The sequence below is a fragment of the Trachurus trachurus genome (assembly GCF_905171665.1).
Source record: "Trachurus trachurus genome assembly, chromosome: 18".
NCBI classification, from domain to species: domain Eukaryota; kingdom Metazoa; phylum Chordata; class Actinopteri; order Carangiformes; family Carangidae; genus Trachurus; species Trachurus trachurus.
This window is the reverse complement of record NC_139909.1, coordinates 27112721-27137119: the sequence shown is the minus strand read 5'-3', so window position 1 is coordinate 27137119 and position 24399 is coordinate 27112721. Positions and strand designations below refer to the sequence as shown.

General features: G+C 42.9%; 1 protein-coding gene across 1 annotated transcript; it reads right to left on the bottom strand.

Moving 5' to 3' along the window:
• Positions 1-1356: 1356 nt before the first annotated feature.
• Positions 1357-23867, bottom strand: LOC311001980 (uncharacterized protein; the record flags this gene model as incomplete). Its single annotated transcript, XM_083993160.1, has 8 exons — positions 1357-1458; positions 1536-1665; positions 4997-5220; positions 5306-5469; positions 5601-6320; positions 19601-19859; positions 21493-21632; positions 23798-23867. The coding sequence occupies 8 exons, from the start codon at positions 23865-23867 to the stop codon at positions 1357-1359; spliced, it is 1809 nt and encodes a 602-aa protein (XP_083849286.1).
• Positions 23868-24399: the final 532 nt, after the last annotated feature.

The following is a 24399-nucleotide window of genomic DNA, read 5'->3' as shown; positions in this document are numbered from 1 at the left end:
ATGAATTATATATTAGAACTTAACAAAATGTTCTCTGTATTTTTCTGTCTCTGTCGATCTCTCCCTCCCTGTCTCTCCTATTTTCTCTTGCTCCCTGTTTACAGCAGAGGCTCCAGCCCCTATACAGGAAGTGGCCTCAGTCTCCTCCCACACTTTTGTCTTACGCTTCAGTTTTTCCTGAAGTTAGCACACACACTGTTTTCTGTGTCCTGGTACTGTGTTCTGAACGTGAGAAGATCAAATATGCTCATTTTAGTTAATTCAGTTTTCTTACATGAGTAAATCAAGCAGAGAGTTGTCACAGGTCATTAACATGAGCTATATTTTTAACTATCAAGTTCACTTGTAGGTTAAAAGACATGAACTTTCACACGTGCTCATCATTCGAGTAATTAAATTATATATCCCATATTCAAAAAAGGAAAACAATCTCAAAACTTAACTTTATTGAAAATTACTGTGTAAAAGAGGGGAAAAAAATATTATTATTCTCAACAAACAAGTGTCATTCACACACACACACACACACACACGCTGCACTACAAAAACACTGAAGTAGCCTAAATTATCTGGAGAGGGTTATTATAAATATTATATTATAAATTGCTTCTGTCATTAAAATATCCTCCAAATCTGTGTCCATTTTTCATGTCAAGGAAAAGCAGAATAAAGGGGTTGTTCTTACTCCTAACAAGCAATTTAATTTAAGCAAAGTAATTTAGTGTCACTACATTCCACTTTGGGCCTATTAAAGGTGTGCTATATAAACCATAATTCACTAATAATGTGCATACTGTATGGAGACAGACCTGAATACTGACACAAAAAATGAAAGAAAACCCAATGCTGAAAAATATGAAATCATATACGGAAATATTTCACACCCTTTGGTCCCCATTCATGATAAAGGCAAGATTTAAATAAAACCTGTCAAAGTGAAAAGTCATTTTTGCAGTCCTTCATCCTTTTTGAATTCAACATCACTTCATGTCACTGGGATCAGACTCTTGAACTGGGAAAACAAGTTGCTCCTCCAAGGCTGTGGACAGCATTACACAGCTGGTGGTGATGTCTCCTCTATGAAACAATTTCTTCAGGGGAGCCTCTGAATTCCATCCTCGGTCTTTGGCAAACTTGTAAACACATCCAAAGAGATCAGGAAATGTTGTCATCACATCAACTTGATCTACAAACCTGGCACTGCAAAGGAATGAGATAATTTTATAATTGATATACAGTAATTCATGTAATCATATGTGGGAAAATATGTACATTATTTTGTCTAGTGTGTAATTTCTGATTAAGTCTTTGATAATGTTTTGAGGCCCTGAATGACTTGTAACTCAGTTTCACTCACTAATGCTGGTGGAGGTTCCGTATGAAGCGCAGTAATCCCAATGTGTTTTCAGGGTAGGCTTTTTTCTTGCTGTCCATCTCCTGCAGCACCTCTGGTGGAACCTGCAACACCACAAATAACCACACCTGTTGTATTTAGGAACACAAGATATAACTTACAGTAGTTATGTTGTTGTTACCTTGTTCCTCCACGGTTTGAAAGATCTTCCCTCAGCGCATGTTTCCAGCGAACACATCAGTTCATTGTCAGCTTGTCGACAGTTTGTCACCTCTTGTCTGTTACCAATGTTACTCAGGTAATCCTCCTTCCTGAAGAAAAGAATGTTTATGTTACACAACATGAATTCCAAATACTAAAAAATCCAAAGAAATACAAGTACAAAGTTCCTCTCTCCCCAAAAGAGTAGGAAATGTTAAAGTCCCTGAAAAGTGACACTGGATTCGTTTTCTGAGTTAATCACATCCCAGACATATGTAAGGGATAATGTATAGTTCGGAGGTTGTTATGGAGAAATAAACCCCGACAGGTTGTATGGAACCCCGACGCGAAGCGGAGGGGTTTCATACAACATGAAGGGGTTTATTTCTCCATAACAACCGACCAACTATACATTATCCCGCTTATTACACGGTTTACGAGTGAAATAATTAATTTGAAACATAATTCTGATCAAAATACGACTTTCATTGATTTAAAATTGCATAATTTAGCGAATCTGCAAGACCGGTCACTTCCGCTGTTTTGCCGAGCCTCCTCCCGTTCGTGCATGTGAAGCCTTTGATAATCAATCAGTGGATCGATAGATTACCATACACGTGTTACGGTGTGTGTATTGTGTGTAGTCGTATCTGTCATAAACAAGAGATTAACTTTACTGTTTACGGGGTGCGTTTGTGTCGCGGAGCCGCGGTGCCACCGAGACGAGAGGAGAGCTGTGACACCGGGTCAGAGGCTCTGATCAGCAGGTCTGGTTTCCAGCCACGATGTGGAAGGAGCCTCCACTCTCCTTGTAACAAGTTACAAGTCATTTATCTAACATCGCTATTAGTCCGAAGCTGTTTAATGACGGTAAAAATGAAACACAATGTAAATATCCTGCATAGTTTCTCTTTTCTGTGCTGCGCTGATCAGAGCGCCGTCCCTAGCAACGGTCTGTTATACTTGACGACGGTCATTATTCAGAAATAACAGACCGCAGAACGCAGCGCTGGACCAATCAGAGAGCAGCATTCAATAGAGCCGTGTAATAAGTCCTATAGACCGAATCGCCTTGTTGTTTACATTCTACTTCCGGGTAGAAAACCAGCACGTAATTTGAATGAGATCAATAGTAACGAACGAGAGTTTAGCTATATATATCATATTTTTCACGCCGTATCACTGTTTAGACAAATCTGAAATGATGGAAGAAACATTACTACTTCTGTGTGTGTGTTTTGTGTTGCTATGTGTTGTATTTATTCAGTTGGGGGGAATCACGGTGTCTAGAAAGCATCAGTGGCTGCAGCTGACAGGGACAGCTGACGGCGGTAGCTAAGCTAACGGCGGTAGCTAAGCTAACATCAGGACGTCAGCTGTTAAAACCCTCCCGTTGTGGGACACGACATGAAACTACTCCAGTTAGCTCAGTCATGTTGTAACTAAGATATCCGCTGGAGAAAATATTTTTTCATGGACCGTTTATTGAGTCACTGAGTTATTAAAGTTAAGTTAAACAGGTAGCCTAACCGTTAGCCCAGCTAATCTCTGATAACCATGACTAATTACAAAAATGTGCACACGTAAATAGTAATGTTTGTCTAATCATTGGTTTTATAGACTTTACAAACATCAGATTAGTCTAAACGGCGATATAGTGACATGAAAAAGTAGATATATATAGCGAAACTCTCGTCCGTCACTATTGTTCGAATGCTGGTTTTCTACCCGGAAGTAGTTGTAAACAACAAGGCGATTCGTCCTATTAACCATCCAATTTTGGATGCTAGAAAAATTCGTTTAGTAGGTGAAATTAGGTTTTAAAATCATGACTAAATGAGGCAGTTCTCGCAGCTCTGGATGTCTGCTGCAGGCACAGAAGCCCCGCCCACTTGCTGAGCTTCGTCAAGTTTCAACTGTCAATCAAATGGCCTACTGCTAACTGTCACATCGTACCCGAGCAGCTACGGGCTTGAGCCTGAGTCTGAGTCCAGCTCTTATCTGAATGTCTCGGATACACACTGAGCAGTGAGGGAAATATGCTGGGGGCACACGAATCTCCGCTACCCTGATAGCGTTAGCTCGGCGGCTAATAGCCCGGCGCTAACGTGTTAGCTCGACTAGCCCGGCGCTAACGTTAGCTCGGCGGCTAGCCCCGTTCGTCCCGTTCACCCCGAGCCTCCATGGTCCCGAGCCACTGCAGCATCGGACCCACGGCTCACCCCCACAGCAACGGGAGCCTTGAAGGCTACACCACAACAACAATGAGGGCCGCCACCGTCAGCACAGGACGACGGGCCTAGCGCTAGCCGCCGAGCTAATGCTATCAGGGCAAGCAGAGATTCATCTGCTGACGGCGGCGGCCCTCAGTTTTGTTGCCGGTGTAGCCGTTGCTGTGGCGGTGAGCTGTGGGACGGACGCTGCAGAGGTTCACCTGGACTGTGGCTGTTTTGGCTTTTAGAGTTTTGCCACCGGGCGCCGGCTGGTCCCACTGTGGCTGTCTCATTAGTTTGTTTGAATTAAAAGTGGAGCTTCATGTTTCACATAAGAGCAGCGCTGCCTCTGGGATCTGTATAGACTATGTTCAAATAACACCACATTTACATCAATAAATAAATGTTTTACAATGACCTGAAGTCTGCATTACATTTTATTAAGACAGAGACCAAGCTAGTGGACTGGTAGCTCCGGCGGCGCTGGTAGCTCTAGGGGTATAGTGGCAGCAGACGCTCGTTGGCATTCTTGAAGTATTTATAATATTACTGTGCACATGGGAGGAGTTATGAAAGTAGGGACGCCAGTGCGTCACGGCGCCCCCTCTGTAAGCCTGCCCTTAAAAACAAAGACCACTGAAGCAGAGTGAAACTGTGAAACCCTAACCTCTAAAATTAAGCACTGCACAGAAATGAGTCTTTTTGCATGTTTTTATCAATACATTTCGAACACTTTTAATATATTTTGAAACAAAACTCCAATTTCACTTTCCAGGGACTTTAACATGCTAAACTAGTGTGGTAAACCTGCTTCACATCAATGTGTTAGCAGCACTGTCATTTTGATGACATGATGATGTGACAATTTAGCTAAACCCATAACAGACATCTTGGCAAAAATGACCTCAAACTCTCAGCATTGTTTCAATTGACATCACTACACTAGTACACAATTATATAAATCATGTTTTGCTACATAGACATGGCTTAAAGACAGGCAAATATGACTTTAACCTTCATTTAAGTGTGACTGCTTAGAAATACAGTAGATATGGACACAATGACCTAAGTCAAAACATCAATATTGGACTTAGATCAACAATTATTGTATGAGAAAGACGGTTTGAATCACATCAGTTGAGTACATGTAGAACCATCTCACTCTGGACCATTTCACAGAAAATAATAACAAGAATTGATCATCAGTTCATCAACATTCCTCCCTCACCTGTCACAGGTCCAGAAGAAGGGATGACTCAGACATTGTTGAACTTTAGGTCTTTCCTTTGGTTCTTTTTGGATCATCCCCTCGATGAGATCCTTTGCCACAACGTCTTGGACATGGTCCAAAGTGTACCACCCCTTATGAATGTTGTACTCATACTCATAGGGTTCATTACCGAATGGATGGTGTCCTCCAGAGAGGATATAATAACTCAGCATCCCTGCCACCTTAACAATAAATACAACATATTAACAGTTCGGTAAATACTCTTCACCATGTCATCAGTTAGGTTTGTGTAGCTGGAAAACTGACCTGTACATCAGTGTTGGACTTGTATGGTATATCAACTTTTCCTGCCAAAGTCTCCCTGGCCATCCAGCATTTTGTTCCTGCACTGGATGTACGTAAAGTTGTTTGGCCTTTGAGCAAACGTCTGCTTATGCCAAAATCCGCCAGCCTGGCTCTCTCTTTAACATCTGCAGGACAAATCATATAGAAAAAGAACAACAATTTTGTGCATCAAAATTACAAATTGAATCATTGTTGGGTTTTTTAAAATTCAGATCATGAGTTCCATCATTTCAGTATGTTTCTAACTTTGACTTACCAATCAAAACATTTTGTGGTTTGAGATCCCGGTGAAGAATTGAAGGATTCTGACTATGAAGCACATTCAAACTTTCAAGAACCTGCCTGACAAGTTCCTTTTTCAGACTGTCATCAGTTTTTGGGATATATTCTTCCAAGGTGTATTCACAGAGCTGAAGACAAAGATATCCAAAGTTCTCGTCCTCTGCAAAGTCAATGTATCGGACAATAAAAGGATGATCCAGCTCTGGAAGTCGTAGAAGTCCTTCTTCGTTCTTCAGCACTTGATAGTTGCTTTTAGACATTCTCTTGATTGCAACTTCAGTGCCGTCCTCTCTCAGCCCCAAGAAGACTTCAGTCCCATCACTTCCCTTCGCTATGCGGAACTCTGCATCATTCACATAAGTAATGCTTTTAATTTTGGTGAGTTTTCCTGCATCAGTGCTCACAAGCTTCTCTAGTTTCTCCTTCCACCTCTTGCTGACTGGAGACCATTTTTGTGTCGCCTGTGATTTACTGAGATTGAAGTGAGATGGCTTTACATTTGTAGTTGTTTCCTGTACAGGAGCTGCTTCTGGATCAGATGAAACACTGCAAACTTCATCATTTTGTTCCTCATGATTTTCTGACTTCTTCTTTTTGCTGGACTCAGATGAGACTGTATCATCCTCGCATTCTCCACTGAAATTATTTTTCAGTCGTCTGAGCACTTCTTTCAGCTTCTCATCTCTTTGCATATCTGCACATGTCAGTATGTCTTCAGGCACTGATGTTATACCCACTGATGTAAAAGTCTCAACAGCATGTTTTACTGAAAGCAAGGTGGCAAATATGCCATATGTGTGGACTCTAATGTCAGAGGGATGTTGTTCCTTCACAAAAGGAGAAATTGTGTTGCATAATTTCTCAATAAAACTGTCATCCCACTCATCTATGCCTTTTGTTTTCTGTGTTATCACATAAAGTGTTTGCTGAACACCTTTTTGAATATCATTATTCTCTTGTGTGCAAAGTAGTTCCAGTAGTTGAGGGATCATAGCTAGAGCTTGCTCATTGGATATCTCCTTCATTGAACAGAAAACTGCATGTAAAGTCGAAATTGCCACACATACAGGTCCAGGGAGCATGTTTGGCAAGCGACTCACTGCCCCTTCAATGTAGGAGTTCACATTATCCTTCAGCCATTTTATACTTTCCTTGCAGTCTTTTTCGTCCATAAAGAGCAGTTCAATCATGGTCAGATGGGTCTGAGGATCTTCACACAACATGTAACTGTGAAAATCTCTGATTACTTCTTCCACTGAGTTCCTTTGCAAAGCCTTTCGCATCTCCACAAAAGGTTTGATTTTGGAGCTTAGTTCATGTCCCTTAGCTGCCAAATCATGAATCATCTGTACTATCCTTTCATTGTGAATAACACATACAGGATCTGTACCAGGTAACAATGTTACCTGTGCACCAGCAGATAGGAGCTCTTTCACAACATCTTCCCTGCCATTGATAGCAGCAAGTTGTAGTGGTGTGAATGGCCCAGGTCTTCCATTGGGATTAGCTTTTGCTTCAAGCAGTTTCTTGACAAATATAAGAGGTGCTAGAGAAATTGTCACATAATGCAAAGGTGTCAGGGCTTTTTGCGAAACAGCATCAGGATTAACGCCCTGCTGTATGAGGTAAGAGAAAATATCTTCCTTTTGATATACAACAGCAGCAATCAGTGGGGTGATAAAATCCTTGCACTTAATACATGCGAAGACTCTGTGGATGTCACCTTCCATCAGTGTTTTTTTGAGTGTCTTGAGGTTCTTGTTGATTATACACCGAATGATAGGATGTGTGTCTCTTGGTGTTGAAAAATCCATTTCCGGCTCATCTGATTATCTGTGGGAAAGCAAAAGGTAATTATAGCTGCTGCGCAGCAATGGTCGGGGCCGGGCAATTGTTTTTATAGACAAAATTGGGCAATTTGAAAGTGAAAGTTGCAAAGCTGTAGCACATATAGTTGATTTGTTATTAATTTATTTTCAAAGTTTAGATACATGCTGTAATGCCACCATCACCACCATCAAACACTGTCCAATGACAGCTGAATATTTGAAAGTCAAGCAATGATGTGTCATGTCTGAGGTAGGAATCGAACACATCTCATGATCAGTTTACTCTGCCACTAGGCCACCGATTGCCAAGAACAACATCAGTTCTATACTGTCATGAATGAAAGCTGTTTGAATGCTAGCTGGAAGTCTTGTGAACATTTTACAGGAAACATGCTAACATAAACCGAGAGAGAAAGACAAAGAGGTAAAGAGACAGATCGGTTGGAAAATGCACCAACAAGGTTATTGAAGTGAGATGTGAACCCACAACCTTGGTGTTGGCAAACTGACACCATACACACTGAGCTACAGTGAGACTTATTTAACAGGGATTTTGCACTGTGATCAATTTGATGTTATTCAATGATGGCTGAAAGCCAAGCAAAATGCTAATGAGACTGACCCAGTGGTAGTAGTTTAAGTTCAAGGAGGCTGATACACGAACAAAGTTGTCATGGTGGGATTTGAACCAATGACCTTGCGGTTGGGAAGCAGCCACTTACTGCTGGACTATAGCAATTCTTGAGAAAATTTGAGGTTGAGACTTTTATGAATGTCAGATTTTTCATTGATTCACACTGATAATAATAAAGAAAATGGCGGACACAAACAACAATAGTGTGAATGCTGAAAGAAAATGGTGGACACAAACAACATTCAGCATTCACACTAATAATACGGTCAATGGTTGGTGCTGGGACAAGTTTTTTTTTTTTCCTTTTTAAATTTAAAGGCATGCTGTGATGCTACCATTGAGAACATCTGGTATTTTAATGTGTCCTCATGTGTTACCCTTACTGGAATTGAACCCACAACCTTTGACACCAAGAACCAGCACCTATCTCACTGAACTAATTGTCTTGAAGTGAGACATGGTGTGTGGCTTCTGAAATAGACTCAGGGAGTCACCGACCGGGCAGCATCTGTCAAAGCAGTTGTCGTAGCAGATTTTGAAATTGTCAAAATGTCACAAATTGCATTATCTAAACAAAAATCTGATAAAACATAAATTGCATCTAGACACCATGGAAATGTTGGTGATTTGTTTTTAACTCTAAGTGTTTTACTTCATAAGAGAAAATCTGATGTTTAAAAATGTCACTCTTACATTGACTGCAGTTGTTACCATGAGAGCAGAATTCAAAACGTTCTAGAAAATTTTGATTTTGAGATAAAATTCTGATATTTGCCAAACTTCATCAACCACGACTCCAAAATATTCTCTTTTTTTTCCCCAGAAGATTGAAAATGTATTTATCAAGAGTTGGATGGTATATGTTTACAGTAGCCTACTGTTTACAGTCAAACGTTTTCATGACTCAATATTAAATAAATCAAAAATCTGTGTGGATCGTTTGTGGAGGACAATCTGAAGATGCTCTCTAGCAAGTTTCGTGTCAATCGAGTAAAAATTGTGGGAGGAGATAGGTTTTATAAATCTTACAGTTATTGAAAAAAACAGAGTGATGGACTTCATAATTTGTAATGAGTTTAAGTGGACAAAAGTTTCAGCAGTATTGGGGCGTCATTTTGGTGAAGTTTCAAAACTGTAGCATGTACCGTTGCTTTGGTAGACATTTTAAAGTTTTTAAATTTAAACGCTTATTGTGACCCCCCCTTGGAGTTGAGTAAATCTGGCATGGGGTCGAACATTTCTGTGAAGTTTTTTTCACTGATTATGCATGGGAAGTAGGACTTCCTAGGAAGAAGAAAGAAGAAAGAAGAACACTGGGAAAAAACAATAGGGTCCTGGCAGCTGATGCTGCCCGGACCCTAATGAAGGTTTTTTTTTAATATTTAAAGTTAATTGTTTTATGCAAAGTGACTTTATTTTATCATTAAAAACAAATCTACCATTAGAGAAAGAAAAGATGACTGCATTTTATCAGGGCCATGGAACAAACGCACAAGGCACTATTGCTATTGTGTGGATTTCTTCTTCTTATTATTTTTCATCTTCTCTGTCAATTTTGCATTCACAACTCCTCCTACAGTTATGAGAGGACCCAGGGAAATTCACAACGTGCGGCTCAATTGGTTTCAGTGTGCTATTTATTACTTTTCTCTATAGAATACGAATTGTGCGAAACTTTCCCATAGAGAATGAATGGGAGGAGGTCAAAAACAGAAAACATCACTGGACTTTTTGTACAAAATGTTTCCTGCTCCAGCATACTTTCACCTAAAGATTTAACTTTAACATGTAGACACAAACCTTGTCTATTGCCAGGGCTCTCAAACCTCACACATTGATTGTGAGACACACACATAGTTCAGTTCAGTTCACACGCTCTCATGCCACACATGACATTTCTCACGCTGAGAAATGATAAAACCCCCTGCGCATGAATGGATGATGTGAAGGCAGCTTGCTCTGTTTAGCTGAAAATATTATTTGTTGTTGCTGGGTCCCACAAATGCACACAAATGCTCTGAAAGTGTTAACAGGTTGCAGACAGTGACAGACCGACAAAGGCCACGTAATGATGCGGACGCAAAAAATAAAATAAAAAAAATCGTGGGTCGACTCTGAAAAAGAGTGGCGGTCAAACTAATTGGTTTGATTCCTTCTGGTAGGAAATTATTTTGATCGTGCTTTTTTTCGAGGAGCTGTAGGCTAATCACACACACACACACAAAATCACTTTGTCTCTGCCCACGCTTTTGTCTTACATTTTGATTCTTCCTGAAGCAAGCACACACACAGTTCTCTGTTACTGTATTCTGAATGTGAAAAAATCAAATATTAGAAAAATATTATGTTAATGTTAAAATATGCTAATTTTAGTCTTTTTTTTTTTTTTTTTTTACATGAGGTCATGAGTAAATCAAATGAAGCATATTTTTTCTCCCTTAGTCTTGTGTCTCAGGTGAAAATCCTCTCTGCCGCAATAGCAAAAGTTGTTGGGACATCATCAATCATAATACAGTGTACACCTAAATACTATGTAGGGATAGTTCATCATTTCATAGTTCATCATAGTGTGTGTGTGTAGCCGTTTTCCCACTAAAATTAGCGGGTCGACGCGGGTTTTTTAAACGCGGGTCGACCCGCTAACAATCGGCATTTGGCCCCTTTCCCATTGACCAAAATGAGCCGAGTCTGACCCCCCGCTGAGGGATCAGACAGAGCATAAACCAGTCGCCCTGCTCTCATCCGCGGTGCAAGAGACACACAGTCATGCCACAGCCGCCCGCCGCGGAGTGTCCGTCCGCCGAGGCAGACTCTCTGGCTGGCTGACCTGGAGCACCAGGACCGCGGAGGACAGAGAGTCTGCTGCGGCCGGATGACGGACGTCCGCGGCACAACACGTCAGTTAAACAGACTGTCGCTTCTTTTCTTTTCTTTTTTTCTATCGTTTTTGGTCAGTGTTCTCTGATGTTTTGATCCCAGTCTCGGATGAGAGCAGAGCGGAGCAGAGCTTTGTTTTGGTACGTGATATGAGACGCGACCGGCGCGATGACGTGGCGTCACGTAACGTTCAGTGTCATCACGTAAATTAGCGGGTTGACGCGGGTCTGGCGTTCCCACTGCAAGCCGTTCGGAGCCGAGCCGATTAAAGGCGATTTTAACCCGCGTCGCTTGCCGAGTCGTTTGACCCGCGTCGACCCGCTCGGTGCGCCTTTCCCACTGCCACCAAAAGCCGATTGTTAGCGGGTTTAAACGGGTTTTTTGGCCAGTGGGAAAGTGTGTGTGTGTGTGTGTGTGTGTGTGTGTGTGTGTGATTACAGCTCCTCAATGTCATTGCTCAGTGAAAGATGATCCTGTGTCTGTCTGAATACCTCTTTTCCACCAAACTGGTTCCAGTGCTGGTGCTAGTTCGGTGCTTAACTGGTTCAACTCTGGTGCCTCCAAAGAACCACTTTGCTTTTCCACTGATCAGGAGCCAAGTCAGAGCCACGCTCCCCACCCAGGAGCTGCTCCTGTCTTTGCTGCCTGCTACAGTTATTTTTTTTAATTAATTAATTTATTTATTTTGCCTGCTACAGTTATAAACGGACCTGAAAATTAAAACCCGGTCCGACGTGCGGGTGTTGAACACCGGACCCGACGTGGAAGCACAGACTAGGCATTTAATTAACGATAACTCTAAACCAGGCTGAAAAAAATGAAGGAAAAAGCAGCCGTCTTCGCCGTAATCGCCGCGACCGGCAACTACGTTTTGACGGCGATATGTTTTGATATGAGCGTTAGCTGCTGTTAGCCACTGCCTGTAGCTCAGCTAGTTAGCTTCAACTGTGTTTACATCGATAAAAAAAACTTAATACGTAGCGATAATGTGTCTGTATATCTTAGCGCTGGTCTTGTTGCTATGGTAACCCTGCTGCCAGCCCCTGGAAGAACCGGTTCTTAGCTCTGGCCCAGCAAGAAGTTGGTGCTGGTCTGGAACCAGTTCTAAGAACCAAGAACCGGTGCTTAGGCAGTGGAAAAGCAAAGAACCGGTGCTAAGCAGGCACTGGCTCCGAACCAGCACCGGAACCAGCTCGGTGGAAAAGGGGTAGCTCAGTCTTGACCTTAAAGCAGAAGTAAGCGTAATATTTGTGTTAAAGCAGAAGTAAGTGATATTTGTGTTAATATAAGTCTTAAATAATCTTCCGACAGCAATCACTTACATAGAGTGTTTGGACCGAAACACGGGTCTGTCAGTCACTCTGCTCTGCTCTGAGCCGAGGAGAAAACTTTTATCGTATCCTACAGTTTTTATCCAATGAGGAGAGAGAACGGCATGCAGGGCTGTGTGTGCAGCCAAGGGACGCCGTGAATGTGGTGACGTAGGGACAAGGACTGTTATGGTGCGTTCAAGGTAACTCGTAACTCGTGTTTTTCCGACCTGTGAAGTCATACCAGTTCAATCTGGTACGAGTTCACGGGTCGGAAGTTACGAGTGGCCGTTATAGTGACTTTCACAGGTAAAACAGGTCGGAAAAACACAAGTGGGTTGCCTGAAACGCTACAAAGTCGTAAGTTGTGACTTGAAGCTGTAATTTACGGTTTCAAAAGCCTACCTGGAACGCAGCATTAGCCAAAACGACCGGATCGCTTACTTCTGCTTTAATATAAGTCTTAAATAGTTATATCTTCCGACGGCAATCACTTACATAGAGTGTTTGGTCTGAAACACGGGTCTGTCAGTCACTCTGCTCTGCTGTAAGCCGAGGAGAAAACTTTTATTTTATTTCCTTGTATCCTACAACCTTTATCCAATGAGGAGAGAGAACGGCATGAAGGGCTGTGTGTGCAGCCAAGGGATGCGCGTGAATGTGGTGACGTAGGGACGAGGACCAATAGATTCATGACGAGGGCGGGGGCTGCTAACTCCATCGGCTGACAAGAAGTCAGTAAAACGACCGGATCGCTTACTTCTGCTTTAAAGCAGCACTAAAGAACTTTCAGTTTTGGTTGAGTTTGGCGGCGCCTGTGGACCAAAGTGGTAGTGTTTTGCCTGAAGGAAGACTCCATTTCCCATGAACACTAGCGTGAAGCCCTGTAAATATCCTGCATTAAAATTAACAGAAGACATCAAAACTAAGTTTCTGTTTCCAGTGGATCATTTTAAAGTGAAAACACAAACATAATCCATTGCTAAAGTGCTGTTTTGCCTGTTCCCTCCTTGTTGTGACTCGCAAAAGTGAAAGTGAAAGTAAAGTGAGAGCAGGGTTCCTACCATGCTCCTCAAAGTTGCTAGTGCCAGAGAAAGAGATACAGACCCCCTCAGACCACGACAGAGGTGTCATTCAACTTGTTGTAAGTCGATGTATCATCACAAAAGTTATGAAAATATTTTATGAAGGTTGAAAAGTTCCTTAGTGTTGCTTTAAGGTCATTGGGTTTGATTCCCATGTTGACAGAGATGGCAGCAGCCCCTATGGCACTCGCAAAATTGTAACACCTTTAAACAAACAGGCAAAAAATAATGAGATTTTTTAAAACTTAAAAGTTCATTTTTATGTGTATCGTGACTTTATTTGACAATTTATTTGATAATTAAATTAATCTGAATAGGACTGCATTTATTTTCAAATGAAATCTTCATGGTTAAAGCAGAAGTGAGTGATATATTTGTGTTAATATAAGTCTTAAATAGTTATATCTTCCGACAGCAATCACTTACATAGAGTGTTTGGACTGAAACACGGGTCTCTCAGTCCCTCTGCTCTGCTCTGAGCCGAAGAGAAAACATTTATCGTATCCTACAGTTTTTATCCAATGAGGAGAGAGAACGGCATGCAGGGCTGTGTGTGCAGCCAAGGAACGCCGTGAATGTGGCGACGTAGGGACGAGTGACTGTTATGGTGCGTTCAAGGAAACTCGTATTTTTCCGACCGTGAAGTGGTACCAGTTCAATCTGGTACGAGTTCACCGGTCGGAAGTTACGAGTGGCCGTTATAGTGCACTTTCACCGGTAAAACAGGTCGGAAAAACACGAGTGGGTTGCCTGAAACGCTACAAAGTCGTAAGTTGTGACTTGAAGCTGTAATTTACGATTTCAAAAGCCTGCCTGGAACGCAGCATTAGCGAAAACGACCGGACCACTCACTTCTGCTTTAATTGTACTTAAATGGATAATTCAAAGTACCAACATCAGAAACAATCTGCGTGACAACAAACTGTTGTACATGCTGTTATTTACAGCTCCCTTGACAAAGTACAGAAATGTGTTCATATAAAAAACAAGTTGCAACAGGTTAAGGTGTAATTATTTAGATATGAATGTACACGAGTGCCACACCTTGCCCTCATACAGTTTTGACTTCCGCATTCGAACAAGTTGAAATCTGTTTCCATGTTGAAGTTTTTCACCTAACTTCCTAGTCTGTATCCCTAAACTTGACCATTTCTTTGCAATAAACCCAGTCATAACCTAGGCCCCCTGGTTTGATGGAAAGCACCGCTGTTTGAGCAGGAATCTCAAAAGTATCTGAAAGTATAACAGACCTCAACACAAGAACTAATGTTGCCAGAATTGAACTGTATAGTAACTGTTAGAGGAATTTAGGGGGGGAAACTTACCGTGGAGTGTCCCTTGTAGTATGAATTACTGTAAATCTTCAAAGCATAAAGTTCTCTGTATTTGTCTGTCTCTCTATCTCTCCCTCTCTATCACTCATACTATTCTCTGTGCTCCCTCTGTTTATACCATAGCAGCTATCAGGAAGTGACCTAAGTCTCCGCCCACGCATTTGTCTTAAGTTTCGATTCTTCCTGAAGCAAGCACACACACAGTTCTCTGAGTGTCCTGTTACTGTATTCTGAATGTGAAAAGATTAAATAGAAAAATATAATAGTGTATACACCTAAATACTATGTAGGGATAGTTCATCAGTAAATATTTAGGTACAAACTCTGTCTAATACAGTCCATAGCAGGTGTATTGGTTATTTGCTTGATTGATTCAAATGCAAATGCACAGTTAAAATTTTAATTTTGATCATTAGTAATTGTTGCTGGGCAAGTAGTATATAATTATTACCTCTGGATTGCCGCAGCTTCCCACATAGCAAAAATCTTTTGGCCCGGATGCGGCCCAGACCCTTCATAAGTTCTGGGCCAGGTCCGCATAACGGACTCGGGCCAGTGTCCTTTAGCACAACGGGCCAATACCGGTCTGGATCCGTTTTTTCATCTGGGCCACAGCTGGGCCAGCTCCCAACCGGACTCGGGCCAGTGTCTTTTTGGCACAACCGGGCCAGTACTGCTGCGGGTCCATTTTTTCATTTGGGCCGTAGCTGGGCCAGCTCCCAACCGGACTCGGGCCAGTGTCTTTTTGGCACAACCGGGCCAGTACTGCTGCGGGTCCATTTTTCATTTGGGCCGCAGCTGGGCCAGCTCCCAACTGGACTCGGGCCGGTGTCCTCTGGCAATGATGGCGCGAGTCCATTTTTTCATCTGGGCCACAGCTGGGCCAGCTCCTAACCGGACCCGGGCCGGTGTCCTCTGGCAATACTGGTGCGGGTCATTTTGTGGGTATTTGTACTTACTTTACTGTAAATAACATTTTTGTTTGTTTCAGTAAGTAAAAATATCATAACTCCGTGGCCAGCACATTAATGTAATCTTACATTCAAAATAATACTGCACATTACATCACTTATTCCTTTTGAAAATGTTGGATAAATATGCAAAATAACCGGAATATAAGTAACCATGAGACCTCATTTTGGTAATTTTACAGTAACCATTTTTTTCTTTTCACAATAAAGTTCCAGGCTTCATTTTCATTTATTAGTTTATTTTATTCATGAACAAACAAACAAACAAAAAAACATGCTAGGCGACACATTGCCAGAAAGAAGAAAAAAAAATTAAAACTGCCTTAACCCTACAATATTTCGTGGGTGAAAATCACTTTAATTTCCAGGAGACATCTGCAAAAAAAAAAGACCAAAAGAAAGTTGTCAGTGTTAGGCTACCAAATCAAGAGGGAAGCAAAATGGTCAGAATACAACTAGAAGCATAAATAATTAAGGTTTCTGCAGGTTTCAACATTTTTTATGTTAAATGTAAGACATTTTAATGCGTTATTCATTTTCATACTTAAAGCAGAAGTAAGCAGAATGTTTGTGTTAATATAAGTCTTAAATAGTTATATCTTCCGACAGCAGTGATGAGATACTGTAAGAGAAGTCTTGATATCAAGGAAGAGGAAGGAAGGGGCTGTGTTTAGCTCAGTTGGTAGAGCACCCTGCATGTCATCCCCCCCTCTCTGCCTCCCATTTCCTGTCTCTCTCTCAACTGTCCTGTCCATTAAAGGTGAAAAAGCCCCAAAAATATACTTTAAAAAAAAGGAAGAGGAAGGAGGCCTGTTGTCTCCTAATGAGATGGTCTCACTCAGGTCAATAGCGTTGAGGATGGTTGTGCTAATGTGCCATTTGGTGTTGCATTTGTGAAGACTGAATCTATGTGAACATTACAAGGCCATGGTCACTGGTAATGAAGGGGGAGATTTTTGAGTCTGAAAAGAAAAACTCTTCTAGCCAGGGGCTGCTGTTGCAAACTATCACCAAGACCAGAATCATTCATGAAAGGATTCCTGGTTTCAGTGAGCTGCCAGATACACTGTCTAATGATGGATCAATAACTGTGACAGAGTCATCCTCTGTTACTACTGGGCGGCTTAAAGCTATGGTCTACGTTTTGAAAGAGGATGAGAAAAATTTGAAAAAAGCACCTCTCACACACCCCGCCCCTCCCCTCTGAGCTCGTATGGCCCGCCCCTCGGGACCTCCTCGCGACACGCCCCCCCCCCCTCCCCTCACAGAGCAGAGCGGAGCAAGCAACAAGCCTGCTGCCTGCAGAAACCAAACGCGGCTTTGAATGCGGAGTAAAATGTCATATTCACAGTCACAACTTCCACAATAAAACCAAAGATTACCTGTTGAACATAAACTCAGCACCGCCGCTGCAGCAGCCTGCTTCTCTCCCCCAGACACAGCACCCTGTCCTGGGTCACCCAGCGCGAGGAGTCTCCCTGTAGCATGAGGCTGTGCTCGGCGCCAGCCTACTAATAGCGGCGGCGCCAGTCCCGATGCCGCCGCTGTGCACCAGCTGCCGGTGATGAGGCGGTGTGCCAGTACCGTCGTCGCCGTCCCCGGCAACGGGACCGCGGCGACCGCTGGTACGAGCAGCGCCGCCATTAGCAGCCATTAGCACAGCCTCATGCTACAGGGAGACTCCTCGCGCTGGGTGACCGGCCACAGGGTGCTGTGTCTGGGGAAGAGGAGCAGAAAGACCGGGGCCTGGAGCTCCGCGGCGCCGCGGTGCAGAGAGACCGGTCAGCTGCAGCTGGAAGCAGCTGTGTGTCGGGGAGAGGATCAGGGAGACTCAGCGCGGCACCGGTACCGGTAATAACGGCAGCAACACATTCTGTGCTTCTGTACTGTGCTTCTCTGAATCCTAGCGGGGCTTTTTTTTCGGCAGACCGACCGAGGGTGGGGGGCAGCAGGCGCTGAATTCATGGGTTCACATGGGTTCATGTGTCTGTGGCTGAGCAGTTCAGAGCGGTTACAACTACTTGTAGTTTCTAAGCAGAAGGGGGTGGGGACGAGGCGGGTCGAGGAGGAGCAGGGGAGACGAGGGGATAGGATGGAGGGTACGAGCCAGTGGGAGCCGGACGGGGCGCGCGGTGCCCATTGGTCAATTTCTATGCAGGCCCACGGCTGATAGACTGAATGGATTTTTTTGGTTCTTTTTGCTATTTATATTGTGTATATCGGACCACAGGACCATAATCGCTGTATAAACGATGTTAATAATAATTACCAATGCTCCAAATCGTAGACCATAGCTTTAAGATGCTTTTTTGAAACAAAGGAAAAAAAGATCATGAAAAAAGTTGGATTTTCAGTGTTTGAGCCAACTGAATAGAGAATAAGTGAGTATGTTGTGATGACTGTCATCAGATTCTGAGGTTTGTTTCTTATATTAAATCAATGAGGTAATTTTCAGAGAACTAGTTCAATAAATATTCCATTGAAACTTTAATGGCATTTTGAAAGAATTATTCTGGGTCTCACAAGTAAGCGGAATGTTTGTGTTAATTTAAGTCTTAAATAGTTATATCTTCCGAGGGCAATCACTTCTATAGAGTGTTTGGTCTGAAACACGCCGGGGTCCGACCTCATTTGGCATAATAAACGCCGGTTCAATTAAACGCCCGGGCGATTAAAGCAGAAGTAAGTGATATATTTGTGTTAATATAAGTCTTAAATAGTTATATCTTCCGACAGCAATCACTTACATAGAGTGTTTGGACCGAAACACGGGTCTGTCAGTCACTCTGCTCTGCTGTAAGCCGAGGAGAAAACTTTCCTTGTATCCTACAACCTTTATCCAATGAGGAGAGAGAACGGCATAAAGGGGCGGTCCTCTCTGTGCAGCCAAGGGATGCGCGTGAATGTGGTGACGTAGGGACGAGGGCGGGGACTGCTAACTCCATCTGCTGACAGGAAGTTAGCCAAAACAACCGGATCGCTTACTTCTGCTTTAAAGCTATGGTCTACGATTTGAAAGACTGATTATTATTATTAACGTCATTTAGATGGTGGTTTTGGCCCTATAGTACGACCTATACAATGTGAAGTAGCAAAAGGAACGAAAAAATTCATTCTCTGTAGCAGCTGAAAATGACCAAGAGGAGCCATGCAGCCTGGGTGGCTCCTCTTGGTCAATTACTCTCTCGTACCCTCCATCCAATCCCCTCGACTCCCCTGCCCCTCGTCGTCCTGAGACGCCCGGCCTTGTCCCTCTCCGCTTAGAAACTACAAGTGGTTTGTAACCGCCCTGAGCTGCTCAGCCACAGACACATGAACCCATGAATTCGCTCTGCACACTGCGGCTCCGCTGACCCCGAGTCCTGCTTCTCTCGCCGATACACAGGGCCCTGTGCTGGGCGGCCCGGCGCAACCAGTCTCCCTCCAGCTCTGGAGCTTTCCTCGGTGCCGCTAGTGGCGGCCGTGGCCCCAGTATCTGCAGTCCCGTTGCCGCCACCAGTTAGGCTACCGGTAATTACGGCGGGTCCATGCCTATGTTCCCACAGCTTTATGTTCCCACAGCCCAGATTTGAGATTTATCACATGGCGCATTCTCTGCTACATGTGGAAAGATGGCTATGGGTGTGATGTTATGGGAACATAGGGCCTAATTTTCAGTGGAGAAAAAAAAGTTAGAAATGTGGGAATATAGGCCTGAGGGAACGGTTACTTGCTGCATGACATCCTGTCATTCCGACATCCCACCATTCTGACATACAGCTATTCCGACATGCCATCGTTCCACCATTCCAACTAGGAAATGTGTGTTACTCAACAGGTGACTCCCTCCTACTACTCTGTACTCTTCTGGACTCTCTCTTATCTATCTGGCCTGTCTAGCCTCTACCTGGTCTTTTTACTAAACTTAGGGTGCACTCACACTCGGCAATCGTACCATGAGCACGGTACACTTCCCTGGCCCGGCACGGTTGCGGGTGCTTGGGCACGGTACACTTGGCCAGGAATGCGCACACGTAATGCGCTGCGGGCTCGTTCTCCACCACGACGGTACGGGCACCGCTGCCATTAGCGGTGGCGAGGAAAGCTCCAGAGCTGGAGAGAAACTGCTTGCGCCAGGCGACCGTGTGTAGGCGAGAGAAGCAGGAAGACTCGGGGTCAGCGGAGCCGCGTTGTGCAGAGCGATCCCCATCAGGCTGATACAGCGGAGTTTATGTTGAACAGGTAATCTTTGTATTTTTATTGTGGAAGTTGTGACTGTGAATCCGACATTTTACTCCACATTCAAAGCTGGCGCCATGTTTGGTTTCTGCTGGCAGGCTTGTTGCTCTGCTCTGCTGAGGAGGCTCAGAGGGAAGGGGTGTGTGGGGGGGGGTTGCTTTTTTCAAATTTTCTCATCGTCTATCAGATCGTAGACCATAGCTTTAAGTTTTTCCAATTGATCTTTCAAATCATGGGAGTCTCTTTAAATCAGGCATGGGCAAATTATTCCAGAAAGCCTGTATGGCTGCAGGGTTTTGTTCCAACCAAGCAGCAGCACACCAGACTTGACTCATTTAATCAATTTATCTCAGACCTCAGACAGTGCATTGGTCAAACTGTGTGTTTTTGACAGATTGGAACAAAAACCTGCAGCCACACGGCCCTTTGTGGAACAATTTGCCCATGCCTGATTTAAATAAATACTCAAGACACATATTAGATCCTCTGAGTATGTGGAATCATTTATTTTACAAGGGATGTTCAGTCATAAGCCCTATTCGCACGGGATTAGTATTACCTGGGGACCTCTGGTAATGTGTAATAATTGCGGAGGAGTAATTTGCAAAGTAAAAATTCCCCCACAAATTACCTACTATATTTCACCAAAGACCGACGTCTCGTGGTAAAACTAGTCCCGTGCGAATCTGCATCTCATAAATTTTGCTCGCATTTAAATGTGCCTTATGCTCATAAAAAAGAAAACGAAGGCACCCAAGGCAGTATCCGTAACTTGATTGGCCATGGTCTAGCTGTCTCCCTATTGGCTGGCGTAACACAATATACACTGCTCAAAAAAATAAAGGGAACACTTAAACAACACATCTTAGATCTCAATTAATGAAATATTGCAGTTTAAAATCATTATTCAATATATAGTAGAGTGTGTTGAGAACAAAATAACATAATCAAAATTATCATCCCAGGTTGATTTCACACGGGTGTGATATACTTGGAGTTACAATGTGTTGTTTAAGTGTTCCCTTAATTTTTTTTGAGCAGTGTATTAAAGGCAGGGCAGGTCAGCCTTGAGTCTAAGCAGGCACCTTGACCTGTGAGCACGTATGTGTTCTGAGTGCGTGCACTTAGATCTGAGCGCGCAGACATTAGATCTGAGCGAGCACAGGACACATTTGAATGCAAGCTAAATTTTTGTGTGCAAGAAGGAGAAATTTTATGTGAGCACATGTATGTGATTTTTGAGTTCAAGCACAAATTTTAAAAGAAAGCAGCAGACATTTAAGTGCGAGCACAAAATGTGAGCGTGAGGAGAAAAAATCTGAGCACTGAAAAGGAATGAAATCATTCTCTCACACTGAATATCTGTGTACTTGATAAAAGATAGTCTCACTGTCTTGTGACAGTGATAAGTTTTCCCCACGGTGCCCCCGGAGGTTAATTATCATCCTAAACACATATTTTTTATTATTAGGTCTCGAGTCCTGTCGTTTGCCGAAAAGCAAAGCAACAGCAGCAACCAGAGACTTTTGCATATCCAGTTACAAGTTTGTTGTAGGGGCTTTAAAGAAGAAAACGCAAACGACAAAAATACTTCCATCTAAAATTTACCTCAGCCGATGTGTCTCTGGCCCGTTCCCGGTCTCTCCGGCCACCCCCACGGTCAGTGGCCAGGTTGAACCAGCGTATTGCATGGGCATTAATTTCCGTGTCTGCTGCGCTGGTTGCAGCAACATTCTTCCGTACAGCTCCTGTTGAAAGAAAATATGCCACATCTCATAAGCATCCCCAACATCCATCCATTATCTACAGTATATTGCTTATCCTCAGGGTTTCACACTGACTGGCAGTTCACATGCCGGTTCCGGTTACATTTTGAACAACTTCTCAACACCATGCATATTATCTCGCTTCCGCATTGATCACAGACTACAGATTACAGACTTTCACACCAACAGATCACAGAGAGTGATGGTGATCAGCTCCTTGTTTGATATCCTCTTCACCTCCACTGGCACCCCTGCAGGGCTGCGTCCTTTCACCTCTGCACTTTATACTCTACACAGGCCATTGCAGATCTACCGAACTGTAATTTGGTTAAATTTGCAGATAACACTGTTCCCTGCTCTCTGGTGTGTGGAAGATCCTGCCTTGAGCTCAACATCAACAAGACCAAGGAGATGATAGTGACCTTTTCTCCCAAGCAGAGACAGATGTCCATGACCATCAGAGAGGGGAAGCCAGTGGAGGTTGTCAGTGAGTAACAGTTTTCAATAACCTGCTGGGGAAGGCAGCGACCCATAGAAAAACTGTTTGCAGTGGTCTGCTGAAGAAGTGAAATGTTTGGTGGTGATTTGGGCAACTACAGAATTTCAAGAAAAGCTAGAAAGCAGCCAGAGGTGGGTAGTAACGCACTACATTTGAGTATATTTGTGAAGAAGAAGCAGTACTTTTACTCCGTTACACCTCACTACTCGCCAATTATTTTTTATCGATCCAATGCATGATCTGTTTGTTTAGGTTTTGACAAAGATACTTCCAACAGAGGCTCTGTCACATGACTGCATTTCACCAATCAAATGCAGCTTCTAGTGACGTTTGACTCCATTTCGCAAATCGGACAGAGCCGGGCACCAAAAGATCAGGGACGACGACTGAAATAAGTCTGACTTACATATTCATTGGAAGAAAACAGAGAAATCTCTGGTTAAACCCAATTAATGACAGACGTGTCATTTCTCCTCGTTTATATCATGTTCTTACTTTATCTGGGAATTGTTTGCACCCTGTAGTCCGTAGCAGATATGTTCTGACTGAATAGGCCTGGTATGTGAGGGGCGATTCCCGACGAGGTGGTCAGGAATTAATGGTCGACGTGGAGCGTGAAGTGTATGTTGCAAAGTGTCACACACACACACACACAAAGAGTTTATGGACAGTTCATAGACCTCTGTATGCGAGTATATGTAAGTTATTGTGGCTGCCTTACTTTATGTTACGTTGTTAAGATTTACTTTATTGTCTTAGTTTTTAAGAGTTGCTCTTTGGAAATATCTGAATTTGTTAATTGCTATTTTATATTTCGATATAATTGATTACATTCATGTGCTGATAATTAAACAAATAAACCACTCAGCAGTTACTCAGCATTTGAGTAGTACTTTCTTACTCTTACTCAAGTAAATATTCAGATGGCCGTATTTTCCAAACTATATGTTGCACCAGAGTTTTAGTCGCATCAAAAAATATGTCACGAAGAGGAAAAAAAAGTTGCATCGGTCTATAAGTCGCATTTATTTTTGAAACATTTAATTAGGTCTCATATAATGGTCGGGGCTTTGTTACACCAAATAGCCTACTACAGGCCGGGTCAAAAAAAAGAAAAAAGAAAAACAACTCTGTCGCCTGAACAAACTGACAAGGATCTGATCAGGAACTCTTTGTGGACCGTCTGTGAAGACTGACGGGAGTGAGGCCAACCTCATCCAGAGAGAGACAGCCTTGCACTGTCGGACCTGGGTCTCTGCCACGTGTCTGGAGCCTGGTCGGGACCGAGCAGAGACCGAAGACGGGCCGCAGAACATGCTGTGAAAATACTCTGTCTCTGTTGCGCCGTAGCGCTTCACTCCCATTCAAGTCAGTCAGAGACCCAGGTCCGACAGCGCAGCGAGGAGAACAGCACGTGAGGAAGATGAAGATGAGCTACTGAATGAGGAAGGATTTAGAAATAGAAGCCTCCCTGCCCTCTTGTGGTCATAGATGACATAGCGTATATTTTTCATATATATAAGTCGCTTCTAAGTATGGCCAGCCTGAAAATACAGTAATATTATTCTAAAGTAACAATACTCTTACTTGAAAAGCCCTGCAAGAACGGTGCCCCATATTCAAGGCCAGTGTATTACATAATACTTACTGATCAGCAGGGTTCTTGTGTGCATGTCTTTGAATGATTTCTTTCCATTCACTCCTTTCCAGTTGATCATTTTGGCAACTGCATCGGAGAACAGCCTGGAGAGGACATTCCAGACTATTTTTTTTGTGTTTCCACCTCCAACGGCACCCAAAGCAGAAATCTGCAAAGATAAAAGTATTTCATATAACAAGACAAAAATAAGTAAATATACTTAAGTAAATAAACTGTTCAAAAAATAAACTTTCCAGAGCCATTGCTGCTCTAAATTCGATTTATTTATTTCAACACTTCATGTTTAAAAGGACATTGTGTAACTTCTCTTGTCGTCTATTCACGAAAATCAATTATTTAATTCAAAAGGATGTGCTTCATTAATCAGTAATCACCCCCATCGGTACTACAGAAGCATTTCAGTCAGTGCCACAAAATAACCCAAGTTCGGTACCCAGCCCTACGCACCGCTAGATAATAGTAATTATAATAGTAATTCCTACACAATGTCCCTTTAAATATAGGATTTTTGTATTTATTGTGGTTGCGCATATTCTGCTGTTTTTCTTTTAATCCATTAAATTTACTTTGAGTGCATCTTATAGCAGTTG